General features: G+C 43.6%; 1 protein-coding gene across 1 annotated transcript in view; it reads left to right on the top strand.

The window, feature by feature from the left end:
- TRPM8 (transient receptor potential cation channel subfamily M member 8) overlaps window positions 1-14,370 on the top strand; it is a gene marked incomplete at both ends in the record, with an annotated part of 79,295 nt that overhangs the window by 20,125 nt on the left and 44,800 nt on the right. The window contains 7 exons of the mRNA XM_080690125.1: window positions 116-183; window positions 2,376-2,573; window positions 6,664-6,766; window positions 7,356-7,474; window positions 10,699-10,989; window positions 12,552-12,647; window positions 13,536-13,665. Coding sequence (XP_080546251.1) covers window positions 116-183; window positions 2,376-2,573; window positions 6,664-6,766; window positions 7,356-7,474; window positions 10,699-10,989; window positions 12,552-12,647; window positions 13,536-13,665 — 1,005 coding nt within the window. The remainder of the gene's footprint in view (window positions 1-115; window positions 184-2,375; window positions 2,574-6,663; window positions 6,767-7,355; window positions 7,475-10,698; window positions 10,990-12,551; window positions 12,648-13,535; window positions 13,666-14,370) is intronic.

Below are 14,370 nucleotides of genomic sequence, written 5' to 3'. Positions count from 1 at the left end.
TGAGCTGAGAAGCTTTTATCCCACACCCCGGGCTCGAACGGAAGAAGCCCCCGGTACACCTGTTCCTCGGGTAGGTTGTTGAGTCCAAAATCAACTTTTCTTTTATATTTTACAGATTCCAACTATGGTGGCAAGATCCCCATTGTGTGTTTTGCCCAAGGAGGTGGAAGAGAGACTTTAAAAGTGAGTCCTGGTTTAGTTTTTGAAAAGATCACTTAACAAGCTTACCCAATAAGTTTGTATTTTTAGGGCTTTGAGGTTAATGTAATCTCTCCTGACTAATTCCTTCTACTGCAGCAAGTAGGCAGTGTCCTCCCACCACAAGGAGTTTTATCAACAGACTTTGGCTGTCCTTCAGCAGAGAATATTTGGGAGGAGGACTGAATCATCATGAATAGCTTGTGTGTTTAGTTTCATCAATGACCATCAAGCTACCAAAGAGAAGAGTTGATATTCATTCACAAACCCTAAGAATTGAGACTAGCGTATGAACTGGCCCCTCACCCCTGTGCATGGAGCTGAGCCATGACGCACACACTGCCCTCAGGTGAGGTATCCCCAGACCACCTCCGTGTCTCCTGCAGACACAAAGGTTCCATAGGAAGGAATGCCAAGCTCCAGGTGTGAAGGTTCCAAGCGAAGGTTCTTGGCTGTCTCTGCACCTGCAGCCCAGGTAACTGAGCGGGAGCTTGGCTTTCCGCCCTCTGGGCACGCTCCGCTGCTGCTCAGCGCATCTTGCTGTAGTCAGGCTTCTGTTGCATGTTTTAAAGCAGAGCATCGGTGTGGTGGAGTTGGAAGACAACATTTTTCTAGGAATATGATATTATAAGAAAGTGATGTTTGACTCCCTTTTCTAGTTAACTTCCGTGGTCATTTTCATTAGCCCTCCCCCCATTCTACCCCACACATTTGCCTTATCAGGGCTGTGGGATCAATCTGATCTCTCCTGGTTTCTTCGACTGCAGCAGGTTGGCTGTGTCTTCCATCACACACAGTTCCTTAGGTTGTTCCCCAGCAGGGAAGGCTTGGAGGAGGATGTGAAGCAACAGAGTAGATGACTGCAGTACCTTGACTCTGTCCTCTCCCTCGACTAGGGCACTTCCCTAGAGCTCTGAGTACTAATCACAGCTGAACATTTTAATTTATTGTTTGTTCTTTTGTGGAACAATAGTCTTTTCCTTTATTCATTCAATAGATACTCATCAAATACCTGTTATGAGATATGCTATTGAAACCATTGTTGTAAAAATATCGTTCAGGGGGAGATTTTTTCAGGGAGTAATTAAAACACAGAGATTTTTTCCAATGTGAAGAGGTCACTCAATGAATGTTGAGAGAGAGGTAAATAGTAAAGAGGAGAGATAGCAATTGAAAGATGGTGGCATGTATGGTCTTTCTAGCAAGTTTTAGACTTAGGATGAAGATTTCTTGGCCTGGGATGCATAGGAAGACCAGAGAATTGCTGCAGTCTAGGGCCCAATGTTTCTTCAGCCTCACCCACAAAGGGCTTCCCAGACTGTGCACAGCGCACAAAAGAGGGACAGGAGACAGAGAGGGAGATGGCAAGATAGTGTCTCTCACTCCTTATCCCAACGTACGTCTGCAGCCACCTCCAGTGCACCAGAGAGCCCAGCTTGCTCCCTCTGCCCTCAGCCTGGCACCATACACTTCCTCTCATCTGCCATGTTTTTTCTAATGAAAGCATTCAGTTGTAAAAAAAAAAAAGGGGGGGGGACTTTTTCTGTGTCCATGCACATAAATAATTTTATTCTGCCGCCAAGTGATTAAAATTCTGATTCCCCTATACTGACCTCTGCAGGTTCAAGGCCAGCCTCATCAACTTAGCAAGATCCTGTTTCAAAATAAAACATAAAAAGAGAAAAATAAATAGGATGGGGGCTGTAGCTCAGAGGTCGAATATCTCTGCATTCAATCCCCAGTACGATACACACACACACACACACACACACACACACACACACACAAGTATTGGTAACTTCTATCTAATAAGCTACCAATAATAATGTTGAATAGTCTTAACAGTTGTCATTTAAAGATTATGTCAATATTTAGAACAATAAATTTAGCATACAAACATATTTTGAGGCACTTGTTTATGAAAGACGTAAACTATCACAGGTGTCCTTGTTATGGAATTTGGTATTCATACAGTATGCAGGCTTACCTTTTCATTCACAAAATAATTGTAAACATTTGGCTTGTTTCTCATGTAAGATAAGTCTCAAATAAAAAGAGCCTGGGGAGGTGTCAGTGGGTTTTGTTCACGAACTTGATCTGGGACCTCAGTCTTTCTCTGAGTTTTCTCTGTAATTAGCGTTTCTTCCATCTGTCCAAATCTCTCTCCCCTCCCCCAGGCCATCAACACCTCCATCAAAAGTAAGATTCCTTGTGTAGTGGTGGAAGGCTCAGGGCAGATTGCTGACGTGATTGCCAGTTTGGTGGAGGAGGAGGACGCCCTGACATCTTCCATGGTCAAGGAGAAGCTGGTACGCTTCTTACCCCGCACCATATCCCGGCTGCAAGAGGAGGAGACAGAAGTCTGGATCAAGTGGGTGAGTTCAGGGGCAGACTTAGCTGAGGAAAGAAAGCCAAGTCTGTGGGAAGAGAGAGCGTCTCACATGCCGGCTCACCAGGAGCTTCAGGCATCTGATTCTCTCTCTGTGACTTTGAGACTTGACTTTGGCCTGCACCAGGTGTCTTGCTGGAAATAAAAACTCAGATGAGCTGAGTGATTCTCCCAGTGTCTATTCCTCGTAAAGGGTTTAAATTCAGGTTCGTTTGCAAAGCTTGTTATGTTTCTTTGATGCCATGATGCCAACAGATTTGCTTTTGTGTTTTGTATATATTGGTGATGAAGAGAAAAGAAATCCTTGGGAGTGATATTTTAGAAATATAGACTCTGACTTGAGCATCCATCTATAGGAGAAACTTGACACTCCTGAATAACTGACTGTCCCAGTGACCGGCCTGCCATCCTGTTCACAGTCTATCCTTCTTATTAGGTGACATAAGCGAGGCGGACTTTTGGAATATTTATGCTCTTTATTGTTATGCTTATAAAGCGGTTTCATATTAATGCTCTGATTTCTCATTTTTCTTAGTTTCTTGAATGCTATTTATTTCTATAATGACTTTTATTTTCCTGAATTCTCACTTTGTTGGATCCTCATTAATATTAATAGATACATTTACATCAGCCCCTTCAAAAATGGCCTTAGATATTCAGATAGTTTTAGGGACATGTGAAAATTGGAATTTTTTTTCATAACAGTAATTAAAGGCTCAGATATAAGAGTTATTTTCCTCATAGAGCCTACTGTGTCATGAAAAAGAAGGCCGTATTTAGTATAAATAATAATAAAGAATCTTTAACTAGATTGCCATCCCAATAGAATTTTTTTTTTCGGTACTGGGAATTGAACCCAGGGGTATTGTACCAAGCTACATCCCGGCCCTATTTTTTAGTCCTTTTATTTTTGAGCAGGGTCTCACTGAGTTGTGAAGGGCCTCACTAAGTAGCTGAGGCTGTCCATGAACCATGATCCTCCTGTCTCTGCCTCCCGAATGCTGGGATTACAAGCGTGCACCACCACGTCTGGCCATCCCAATAGTGTTTAGTTGGGTATGACTGTGGAGGAGTGCTGAAACATCAGATACAGCAAAACAAATCCTGTAATAGGAAAGACCATGGTAGCCTTTGGCATGACTTAAGCCAGTCCTGGGAAAATAATGAGAAAAGTCAATCCAGTCTGCCCAGCCCCTAGGTATCCTTTAGTGAGTTGCATAAAACAGGACACCAACGGTCTTCTTTAATTTCATAGGAGAGGGCTGTTAGCCAATAAGCCTTATGGAGCAGTGGACCTTGAAATGGTCAGGGTACAAGTCCCTTCTGGATTAAGCCTCTTTGTCTACAATTCTGACATTAAAAAAAAAACAACAACAGATGAATCTTCCTTTCACAGTTGGGAGACAGCGCAGGTGCTGAGCCATCCCTGTCTAATGTTTGCTTATGTGATCATTTCTACTTGATTTGCTATGTGTTTGGTTTACTAAGAAAGGTAAAACTGGTGGTTTTATTTGAAAGTTCTCATTGGGATTTTCTTGCGTCTTTTCCAAGTCCAGCTGAGAGACAGACACGAACATCAGGGAGATACAGATAAAAGTAGCAGTTTTATGGGTGCTGAAGGTAAAGTTGAAAGGTGAGGCTTTGAGGTTTCACCACCTTGAACCTCCTTATCCAAGTCCCAGATTTGGAGAGATGAGCCCGCCCAGCATGGGCAGTACCAGACACCTGCTGGCCTCCGCTCCAGGCTAGGCCTGTGGCAGGCTGCCCGTATCATGTCATGTTCAAAGAACAGAGGCCACCTAATGGGTCCTCCAACCCTTTATAATTTTTATTTCTACTTAAAGAAAGAAAACTACTCTAGGTAATTCACCTTAAACAAACAAGGGTGAGACATTTTTTGCCTCTGCGGTTATATTATCCTTTCTGGGATTCCCATCTGATTCAAATTTATATCTAACAAAATATCATATTGAAAAAGCCTGTCAATTAGAAGATATGCATTAAAAATGAAAATTAGTATGGTGTTAGTTATGCACTTATATGAGGTCTTGCAGTTGGTACATGTTTCCCAAAAGACCAAGCTTAAGAGGGCAGATTTTAATTAATGAAAGTCTACATTCAGTAAAATATATAAGCAGCCTTCCAAGAGAATCCTGGGTGATTTTACTGACCATGTGGATGGTCACTCTCCAAGCCTGAACCCATGGTTCATTGACAATCTCTCTGACCCCATATACTTCTCCCTCTGGGAGAACATCTCTGATAGGTCTCACATAGTGATCCCCCACACCTGCTCCTGAAGTTCTTAATAACTTGCTCTCCCATAACTTGGGGGTCAGACATCATAGAAAAGAACAGTCTGTGTCCTCAGAGAGGGAACAGGAGTTGAAAACCTTCACACTGAGCAATTGCAGCAAATGGGTTGTGTAATTTTATTGCAATCAGTATTCTGAAGAAAAAAAAAAAAAGGATACTGTAGGACCCGTGCCAAGGGAGACTATCCTGCTGTGGTGCTTTGTGGAGGGCTTGCAGAAGAAGGGAGGTGGGAGCCAGTGTCTGGAGGATGAGTGAGTGAGGCGAGGGTTGGGATTGTAATGGTGGGAGCAGTGGGTGCAAAGGTCCTGAGGTGAGAGGCTGCTGTGGTCTAGCCAAGGAGCTGAAAGGATAGATTTGTGACTAGAAGAGCTTCTGAGGGGCCAGAGCAGGCAGCTGCCTGAAGACTCTCTTGGGCTTTTGGTCTTGTTCAAGTGTAATGACATGGCACTGAAAACCTTGGAGGAGGGAGAAAACGCGATCAGAGCTGTGTGCAGGAAAACTCAGTAGGCCCCAGTGGGTTGCACCTTAGGAGGAGAGTGTATGAGGAGGAGTAGGGTGGTTGGGAGGCTTCTGAAGCTCTGTCTCGCTCTCATCAGTTTGTTCCATCAATTTTCTTTTTAGTTTTAAAAAAATATGACTTAGCCTTTGGTATTCCTGACTTATGCTCCATAATCCTGGGACCTGGATCCCTCCTCCTCACCTGCTATTTTTAGTGGAGCCCCTTTCAGACTGACCAAGGACCACAAACATGGTGCAGATGGCCTTCCCCCGGCTCTCACTGCCCCACCAACACTCTCTCCCGTCAGTCCCCATGGTTTATATTTTCCTGCAGTTTTCATTTATTTCCTCATCACTTCTGTGTCTTCTGAGCCAAGGCCCCCATTGCTACCCTTCCCAAGAAACAGAGGCCTTAAAAGCTCACCCCATGATGCCCAAATTCAAAGATGTGGCCCTTCTCAGTTCCTATCTTTCCACTTTTCAAGACCCAGACCGGAAACATCCCTCTCTTGTCCAGTGCAGTTCCAGGTCCTCATCTCCAAATGTCACCCCCAAATTCTACCATTGCTTCGGGCCCACTCTAACTGAAGCCAGACTCCCCTCCTCCTTCAGAAGGAGCTCTTCCTTGTCAAGTTCCAACCTGGCTTGCTGGTACCCTAAACCTGGGAATTAAAGGCTCTCCCATTAAAAACAATTTTAAATAAAAATACAGAAAAATTACAAAGGATTAAAATATATAGAAACTGATTATTCTATTTATCTGGTTATCAGTTCCTCTGGGTTCTTGTTTGTACTTGAACTTTTTCTTCCCATTACACAAGTCATTATGACTATGCTAGGATGGTTTCTATGATCTTGCTTGCCCTTTATTCATTTAATTACTCATTTGACAACTGAGTATCTATGATATGCCAGGGTCCGTCCCCCCCCTCTCTTTCTCTCTCTCTCTCTCTCACACACACACACACACACACACACACACACACACACACACACTTGGTCAAATGAGAACACCAACTCTTGGATAGCTTTTTATTTGTTATATTTCTACTCTTGTGTAACCAGTACTTTATTATCATGTGGTCAAGGACTCTTTATTACAATTTAGGAATTTGGGTGTTGTAGGTAAGGACAGGAGATCCAGTCCTCCCTTATAGGTTCTTAAAAGATGAGCTAAAACATGTCCTACCAGAAGAGAGAAGCTTATGCTACTCATGCTTGAAATATGTTGGCTGACCACTCTGTTCTTTAAATGATTCCAGCTCAAAGAAATTCTCGAATGTCCTCACCTATTGACAGTCATTAAGATGGAAGAAGCTGGGGATGAAATTGTGAGCAATGCCATTTCCTATGCTCTGTACAAAGGTGAGTGAAAGGAGCTTCTTTAGAGGTTGTAGCTTTACTGCTAAAGTGTTTTTTTGTGGCTTATATTTTTTCACTTCTTCCTTCCTTTTCTTTTTGCTACTGAGTATTAAACCTAGGGGCATCCCACCTCTGAGCTACATGCCCAGCCCTTCTTAATTAAAAAAAAAAAGAAACAGGGTCTCCTGAAGTTGCTAAGTGTCCCTCTAAATTGCTTCAGCTTGAACCTGCATTCTTCCTGTTTCATTCTCCCAAGTCCTGGGATTACAAGTGTGTGTAAGTTAGATGTGACCCTTAGAACACTTACAGCATCTGAGTCTATGGAATAGTGTCCATATGCCGTCATGCACAGTTAGGATGTGTGATGGAAAGATCAGAGCCTGAGTCGATCCTCACTGTGTTTCAGGACATACAGAACATGGGCAAGAACAAGGGACAACAAGGGGAATTTACAGCCCTGAGTGTCTGATTCTGAGAGAACATGCTTAAGATCTCCTTTGACAAGGGTCCCTGAGCACTGGCCATGAGGAGTGGTCTGGCTCTCTTATTTTCGGGCCTTTGCTTTGTTCCTTCTTTCCCCCACCTTTTACAGCCTTCAGCACCAACGAGCAAGACAAGGACAACTGGAACGGGCAGCTGAAGCTTCTGCTGGAATGGAACCAGCTGGACCTGGCCAGTGATGAGATCTTCACCAACGATCGCCGCTGGGAGGTAACCACCGGAGCCCTCCTGCGCTCTGGGCTCTTCCTGTGTCCCCAGTGGCTGGTCCATTTCATACAGAGGCTTCAGTGCTGAATCCTGGAGGGGACTGTTCTGTCCTGGCATGCATGTCATACCTGGTCCTACCTCATACCTGGTAGGAGGCAATAACATTGACTTAGAAGGCATGTTGTGAAGAGATGATAAAGATAAGGACTCTAATGTAAGATATTATGCACCCACAAACGCCACCCAGTTTACAGCCCTTCAGCCAGGAGGCGAGAGGTGATTGTCTGACGTAGAGCTGCAGAACTGCTCTTGGGAATGGATGGGGAAAATCAGTGCAGGATTATGGAAAATATCTTGACTAAAATCAAGACAGCAGTAATTTTTCTTGCTCCTTTCTCTACTTAACTAGTTAAATTATGCTCAAAGATTTGTCAGTGGTGAGATGCATGAAGATTGACTGAAAATATCCCATGAATGTCTGAGAGCTAGGAACTGGGGACCCCCAGAGCCACATCGGCACCTTCAATAAGAAAGCTGCGCATGCAGTAGAAACTGTATTGTTTCTAAAATGCACTTTTATGGGTGCACTGTAATTTTACATTAAGGAGGTCCAGAGTGGTAGAAGGGAGTGGGATGGGATCTGGTGGGGGAATTCACCAAGAAAAAACTGTATTTTTTTCCAGCAGATTGGAAAAGACTTTTTAATTTGAATAGTGTTTTAGGATCATATCTTCCAGTGGTGTCCTCTCATATACCCCTACAGGTCAATTGGTGTTAGCAGTTGTGTTCAGTAGGACAGTTACAGACGGTCACAGTACATTTATAAAGCCACCTTATTTTTAGCTCTGCATTGCCAGTGAAAATATATTTACTTTTATACATGTATGCACAGATTTGAAGGTGCATATGTCTGATAGCCTTGGTCTTTAGCGGCCAGGTTCAGAGAGCACTTTGAGCTCTACAGCTGTAGGATCGAAGCCTAAGACTTGATTTATGTTAACATGTCATCAATTTTAATGATAGCGATGCAAATAAATTAATGGCTCATGATATTTTAAGTTATTTGTACCCTTAGCAACCCTTATATTGGATCTGGTCCTCGAACTCTATTACACATTGCAAGCCTTTAGTTAGTGGAGGAGAAGTATAAATAGATTGATTAATTGTTTCACAAATGAATCCCTGTGTGCGCCATGTTGTAAGTAAGGTCAGATGGTACAAATAAACAAATGCTGGCACATATTGAATTGTACATTTAATTTTATTAACTCAGAAGAATATTGTTAAAGGGGTAGGGTATAATAGCTAAAAATACATGCCCTGGAGCTGGTTCATCCACACGCCATTGGGCAAGGTCCTTACCCACTCCATGTCCTAATTTCCTTCTGCAGTGTGTGTTAGAGTCAGCCTGATCTGACTTGCAAGAGCTGGTGCTAAAGTTTTAGGGATTTTTTGAGTTGGTTGTTAAATATAGTGATTATTAAAAATCAAGTTAGGCAAGCTCAGCATTAAATACATTTCACTAAAAAGAAAGGTAAGAAATAATCAAAACTCAACACTCCCCAGTTCTTTCACTGGATTTATTATCTGTGTTCTGAATGTGGTGTGCAACTCCACACCTTCTCCCAATTCTTCTCCAGTGATATCACACCAGTAGTCAAATGTGGCCATGGTGGGAGAATTTATACCACAGGAATCAGTAAACACTATAAAACAGATCCTATGTTTTCTTTTGAGAGCTGATTCTTAAGTATTTAGCAATGTGCCATTGTTCATCTGAAAACAGATAACAGCAATTCACTGTGTTGTTACAACGACTAAATCAGAAAATATTTCTGAAGGAACTTAGAACACTGTCAACAAACAAACAAACAAACAAACATTAATACTGTCACTGGTACTATATTTGTTTAAAAGTAGATAAAAACCTTTGAAATATGATAATATTTGTGCAACCGTTCATGATGCACAAAGCCATGTCCTTGTGCCTCCCTCAATCCACAGCAGAGGTGATTTCATTTTGTTAAATAATAAACCAGAGCTGCAGGGATATTGCAGGAGGGAAAGCGTGGATGGCTTTCTGAAGGTCTAATCTTAACTTGAATCTCTGAAAGGAGCTTTACCTGGGTTATTGCATCCTCTTCCTGACCAATTGTGTCAGAGGAAAGGAAACTGGGGCGCAGAGATGCAATCTCGTTCCAGGTCACATAGCTAGAAAATGGTAGAATAAAGGTTTGGAAACAAAGATGTGTCTTTTCCCTTCCCTATGCACCAGTGGTCCTCAGAGTGTGATCCTTAGACTGGCAACAGTCTAACCTGTCATAACCCGGGAAGTTGTCAACCCGGCCAGACACTAGGCAGCACCTTAGACTCGCTGGATCGGAAATTGCACGGTTGAGTCCCAGCAGTGTATGTTTTAACAAATCCCTTGGGTTTCAGAACCACTGCCCATGCTTCTGAGCGTATGACCAATGGAAAGGCAAGTGTATTTAAGAGAAAATAGGAAGTACTGGGCTTGGTGAACGCTTGTCTTGTGGACAAGGTATAGTTACCGCCTTCCCCAGGGGAGCTTTCTCTCTGTTCAACCTGGTGCGACCCTTGACGATTCCCTGTCTAAGCAGTGCAATCAGCTGTAGACCAAAACTTGCCAGAAACAAAATCCATCAATGATGTCACTGGTACAGGGGTCAGGCAAGAGACATGAATGAATGAAGTGGCTGAGTGGCCATTTGCTGGCTATGTTTGAGAAATCTTTCTGCACATGAAGATTCACGGGCTTGTGTGCAGTCCATCAGATCCTATGGCCCAGGGTGGGGGTGCACGCCGGAGATGGCTTACAATCAAATGTCTACTGTAGACTCCAGGGAAAGGGTTCTGCCTATAATGGCCCCCACCTCCTAACCAAGTGCGTTCTCTCTGCTAGACACCAGGATAAGTTCCTGATTACCATCGTCCTTACACATGTGTTTCCATCTGCACTTTACATAAACAAAGACCCAAGTCACACCCCGCCCTCGTCTGGCCCATTGCAATGACTCCACCATCAGTTTTCCCACGTAGGTGCTCAAACTATAACCCAAGGTTGAGTTCAAATCAAGAAGGTAAATTTTATTCTCAAAACAGGACAGAAAGAGAAGTTGAAGATATTCTTACTCTGTGGCTGGGAATATGATGTGATCGAGGAAGAAAACTGCTTTGTGTTTTCTTTTTCTTCCCTTCCTCCTTAGTCTTCTGACCTTCAAGAAGTCATGTTCACGGCTCTCATAAAGGACAGACCCAAATTCGTCCGCCTCTTCCTGGAGAATGGCCTGAACCTGCAGAAGTTTCTCACCAATGATGTCCTCACAGAGCTCTTCTCCAGCCACTTCAGCACCCTGGTGTACCGGAACCTGCAGATTGCCAAGAACTCCTACAATGACGCCCTTCTCACGTTCGTCTGGAAGCTGGTTGCAAACTTCCGAAGAGGCTTCTGGAAAGAAGACAGAAATAGCAGGGACGACATGGACGTGGAGCTCCACGTATGTATTGTCAGTTTTAATTCTCTGATCTTTTGGGGAAAAAACCCAACAAAACACTCTCTACTTTCATTTTTTTCCCACTCCCTCCCTCATTTCCATACAGAAAGTGGCAAATGGGTTGATAGTAACTTTTTTTCTACTGCTTTTATTTTAAACTACTTAAGGAGTTTTCTGATGTCTTGGCCTATGCTCCATACCATATTTAAAGGTAGTTGCAGTTTTTACTCATTGTGAAGCTTGGTGTAGCATTTAATTAACAGGGAACAGAGACAAGCACATAACTGTCTGCTCATAATTTAGCCTACTGTACATTATCTAATTAAAATATCTCCCTGCTGCCTGTGTAAAGGACTTGAGAACTGTTCTACTGCAAATAAAAAGGGCAATTACTATTTCTAAAGGCATAATCAGGTATCTGTTTGAGAGTATAATGAAGATTTACCACCAGTATTTCTTTGGGTCTTTCAATTTAAATGTAGGCTGGCTTGCTTGGTTTCAGCTGCCAGCAACTATTTGCAAAATATTTGCTCTGACTAGAGCCCAGCGACCCTCAGAGGTTGCTGTATATAAATACCCATTTTCTCTACTCAGACGTGTGCCTGAAGCATGTAATCTGGCACCTAGAATTTCCTGGTGGAGTTCATCTCTGGTAACCTACCATGACAACTTGTTTGATAATGTGCCTTCCGTTGCTTGCTTGCGTTTTGGACCTCATTTTCCCGCTTTCCTATTGGTATTTTGGGGATCACTTCCCAAATAAACTATTGCCTTAAATTCTTATCTCAGGATTGCTTCTAGGAAAGCCCAGAATAGGCCATTATCTTTTATAATTTGGGGACATTTAACATATATAAGTTAAAAAAAATCTGAACAAGCTAGGTGTTTGCAGGAACTGGACATGTTTAGAGAGCTTCTGTTTGACACTATTTATGTTAAAGCCCGCTGGAGCACAGTACCTCACGCATTTTAGACCTTGGTGAAACCTGATGGGAAGTAGAAAAGAAATACATTCATTTAGTTGTTGTCTATCTGAAAATGTTCCTTTGGGAGTTATAGAATCCTGAATACAAGCTGGGATTCTAACTGATGTATTAGGACTCGAATCTTTGAATACAAGAGCAAAGAAACCAGCCCATTTTATGTTGTGATAATTGAACCTCAACTACAGAAACGTTAGAATTTAATTGAAACGATCTTTTTCCTATATGAGAAATAGATTCATATAATGAGAAGGAATTGCTTTCTCTTTTGCCTGTCAGAAGGCATTCAGTTTTAAAATTGCTCTCAGCACATACTTTCAGTCTTTATTCCTTTCCATCTAGTAGTAGCGTGTCTTTTATGAGAGATGAAAGATTTTATGTCAAATTATACCACCTGGTGAGTTGCAGAGATGAAAACCACATCCCTCTGCTGTGAAAATGGACTCATCCACAAAGCCACAGAGCCCTCCAAACGCGGGCGCTCTCCGTGGGCTTCCTGGCCCCCTGCTTTCATTGTGAGAGTGGCAGTCTTAGAGCGATTTCCATTTGCACCCAGTGACCACACGCTCTGACCTCTCCTAGGACGTGTCTTTCATTACCCGGCACCCCCTGCAAGCTCTCTTCATCTGGGCTATTCTCCAGAACAAGAAGGAACTCTCCAAAGTCATTTGGGAACAGGTAAATACATGCCCAGGCCCATGCTGAATGAACAGCGAATGCATGCTTTGTTAGCGCAGCTCCGGCCACCCCAGGCTCTCTTGTCGAATCTCCAGCATCATCAGTAAGATGGGATGCTCGTGTCAGCTGAGCATGGCGGCACTTCTGCTAGCTTGTTGATGGAGGTGTGTGTGAGAGGGGTGATCATGCTTGGGTGGGGGACAGGGTAGTCCTCCTGGTGCCTGCTTCTCAGGTGTGTGTAAGTGTGTGATTGGTTCTCAAGTGGATGAGGATTTCAATTTTACTTAATTTTTTTTCTAACTTCATTGAACTATGGAGTGGAAGTAGGGATTGTAAAAGTTCTGCCCTGGACAATGTGTTGGGAATTCCATTTGTGATGTAGCCTATAACAGGCTCTTTTGTAAATTTGTTTACGGACACTTGCACTACATCTCTTTAGAGTGTAAAATTGCAGGTTGAATATTACATTCACATGCAGAGACTCACCAGCGACACTGTTCAGGCCCCCTATGTCCTTATCCACTTTTCTTGATTTTGAGCTCTTTGTGACAAGATGATAACTCTGTGACAGTGGGTTAGTGAGGCCTTTGCTCCCTGGTCCTACTGTGATTTTCTCATGGTGTCTACCTTGATCGCTCCTCTTTGAATGACAATCCTGCTCCTAGAGACTGTGAGTATATTGAGGTTCAGGGTGCTTCCTGTCCACAAGTGAACAAATTCGGGTTCAAGGCCATTTTTGTGCCCATCACTAGTTCCCCTTTGAAACACCACAGAGATGAGACTTGGTCGCTTCTTGCTCTTGCTCTGAGTTTATTGTCTGTTGTTAATGTTGACTGGACTACTGCAAGGGGTTATAAATTTAACTAAAAATTTCTACCTCCTGGAAAGACCAGGGGCTGCACTCTTGCAGCCCTGGGAGCCAGCAAGCTTCTGAAGACCCTGGCCAAAGTGAAGAACGACATCAATGCCGCTGGAGAGTCAGAGGAGCTGGCCAATGAATACGAGACCCGCGCAGTGGGTGAGTCTCCCGTACGGGGATGCCAGGGGTGTGCAGGGAGCTGAGGTGAGAGGTGTACTCGGGCTATACAGGCTGACGCTGTACACAGGCCTCGGACTCTGGGCACTTTCTTACTTTCCAAGAATGCATGTGGGAGTCCTGGGCTCTCTGATTCTGCAGCTACCCAGGGTCACACCCAGGCTTGGTCTAAGTAACCCGGCATCTCAGGGGACTTTGGTGTAATTTTTTTTTTTTTTTTGATGCTGTTAAGACACTGTAACAAGTCTTAAGACTTTCCTTGACTTGCTAACTAACAAGTTAGCCTGCTGGTTTCATATGTACATATACGCTACCAGAAGGCTTCAGACAGACCCCTGGGTTGGATGCAGAGTTGGCTTGCTAGTAATGCAAAGGAGGCAGCCAGGTTCCCATGCCTCGGTGCCCCATGGGGCCACTCCAGTGGGGGCTGGCATTGCTGCCCTGCAGCTTCCTGAAGTTGGGAGACTCAGAGCTTCTGTCAGGGCTGTGGGTGAGGCCACTCATTATCTGGAACAGAAGAGGCAGGAGGCATTGCTGGGATGACTCTGGAGGGGCCATTCACTGTCCCTGGTATACAATCTAATTAAGGCTGCCAGTGTCCTTCTTGAGGGGACAGAACCACTCATCAGTGTGAGAAATCAGCCACAATGTGATTGTCACTGGACAGCAGAGACCTGGGGCCGCTCA

The sequence above is a fragment of the Muscardinus avellanarius genome (genome assembly GCF_963383645.1).
Source record: "Muscardinus avellanarius genome assembly, chromosome: 2".
Taxonomy (NCBI): domain Eukaryota; kingdom Metazoa; phylum Chordata; class Mammalia; order Rodentia; family Gliridae; genus Muscardinus; species Muscardinus avellanarius.
Note: the sequence above shows the minus strand (reverse complement) of the source record. Positions and strands in the feature narration are given on the sequence as shown.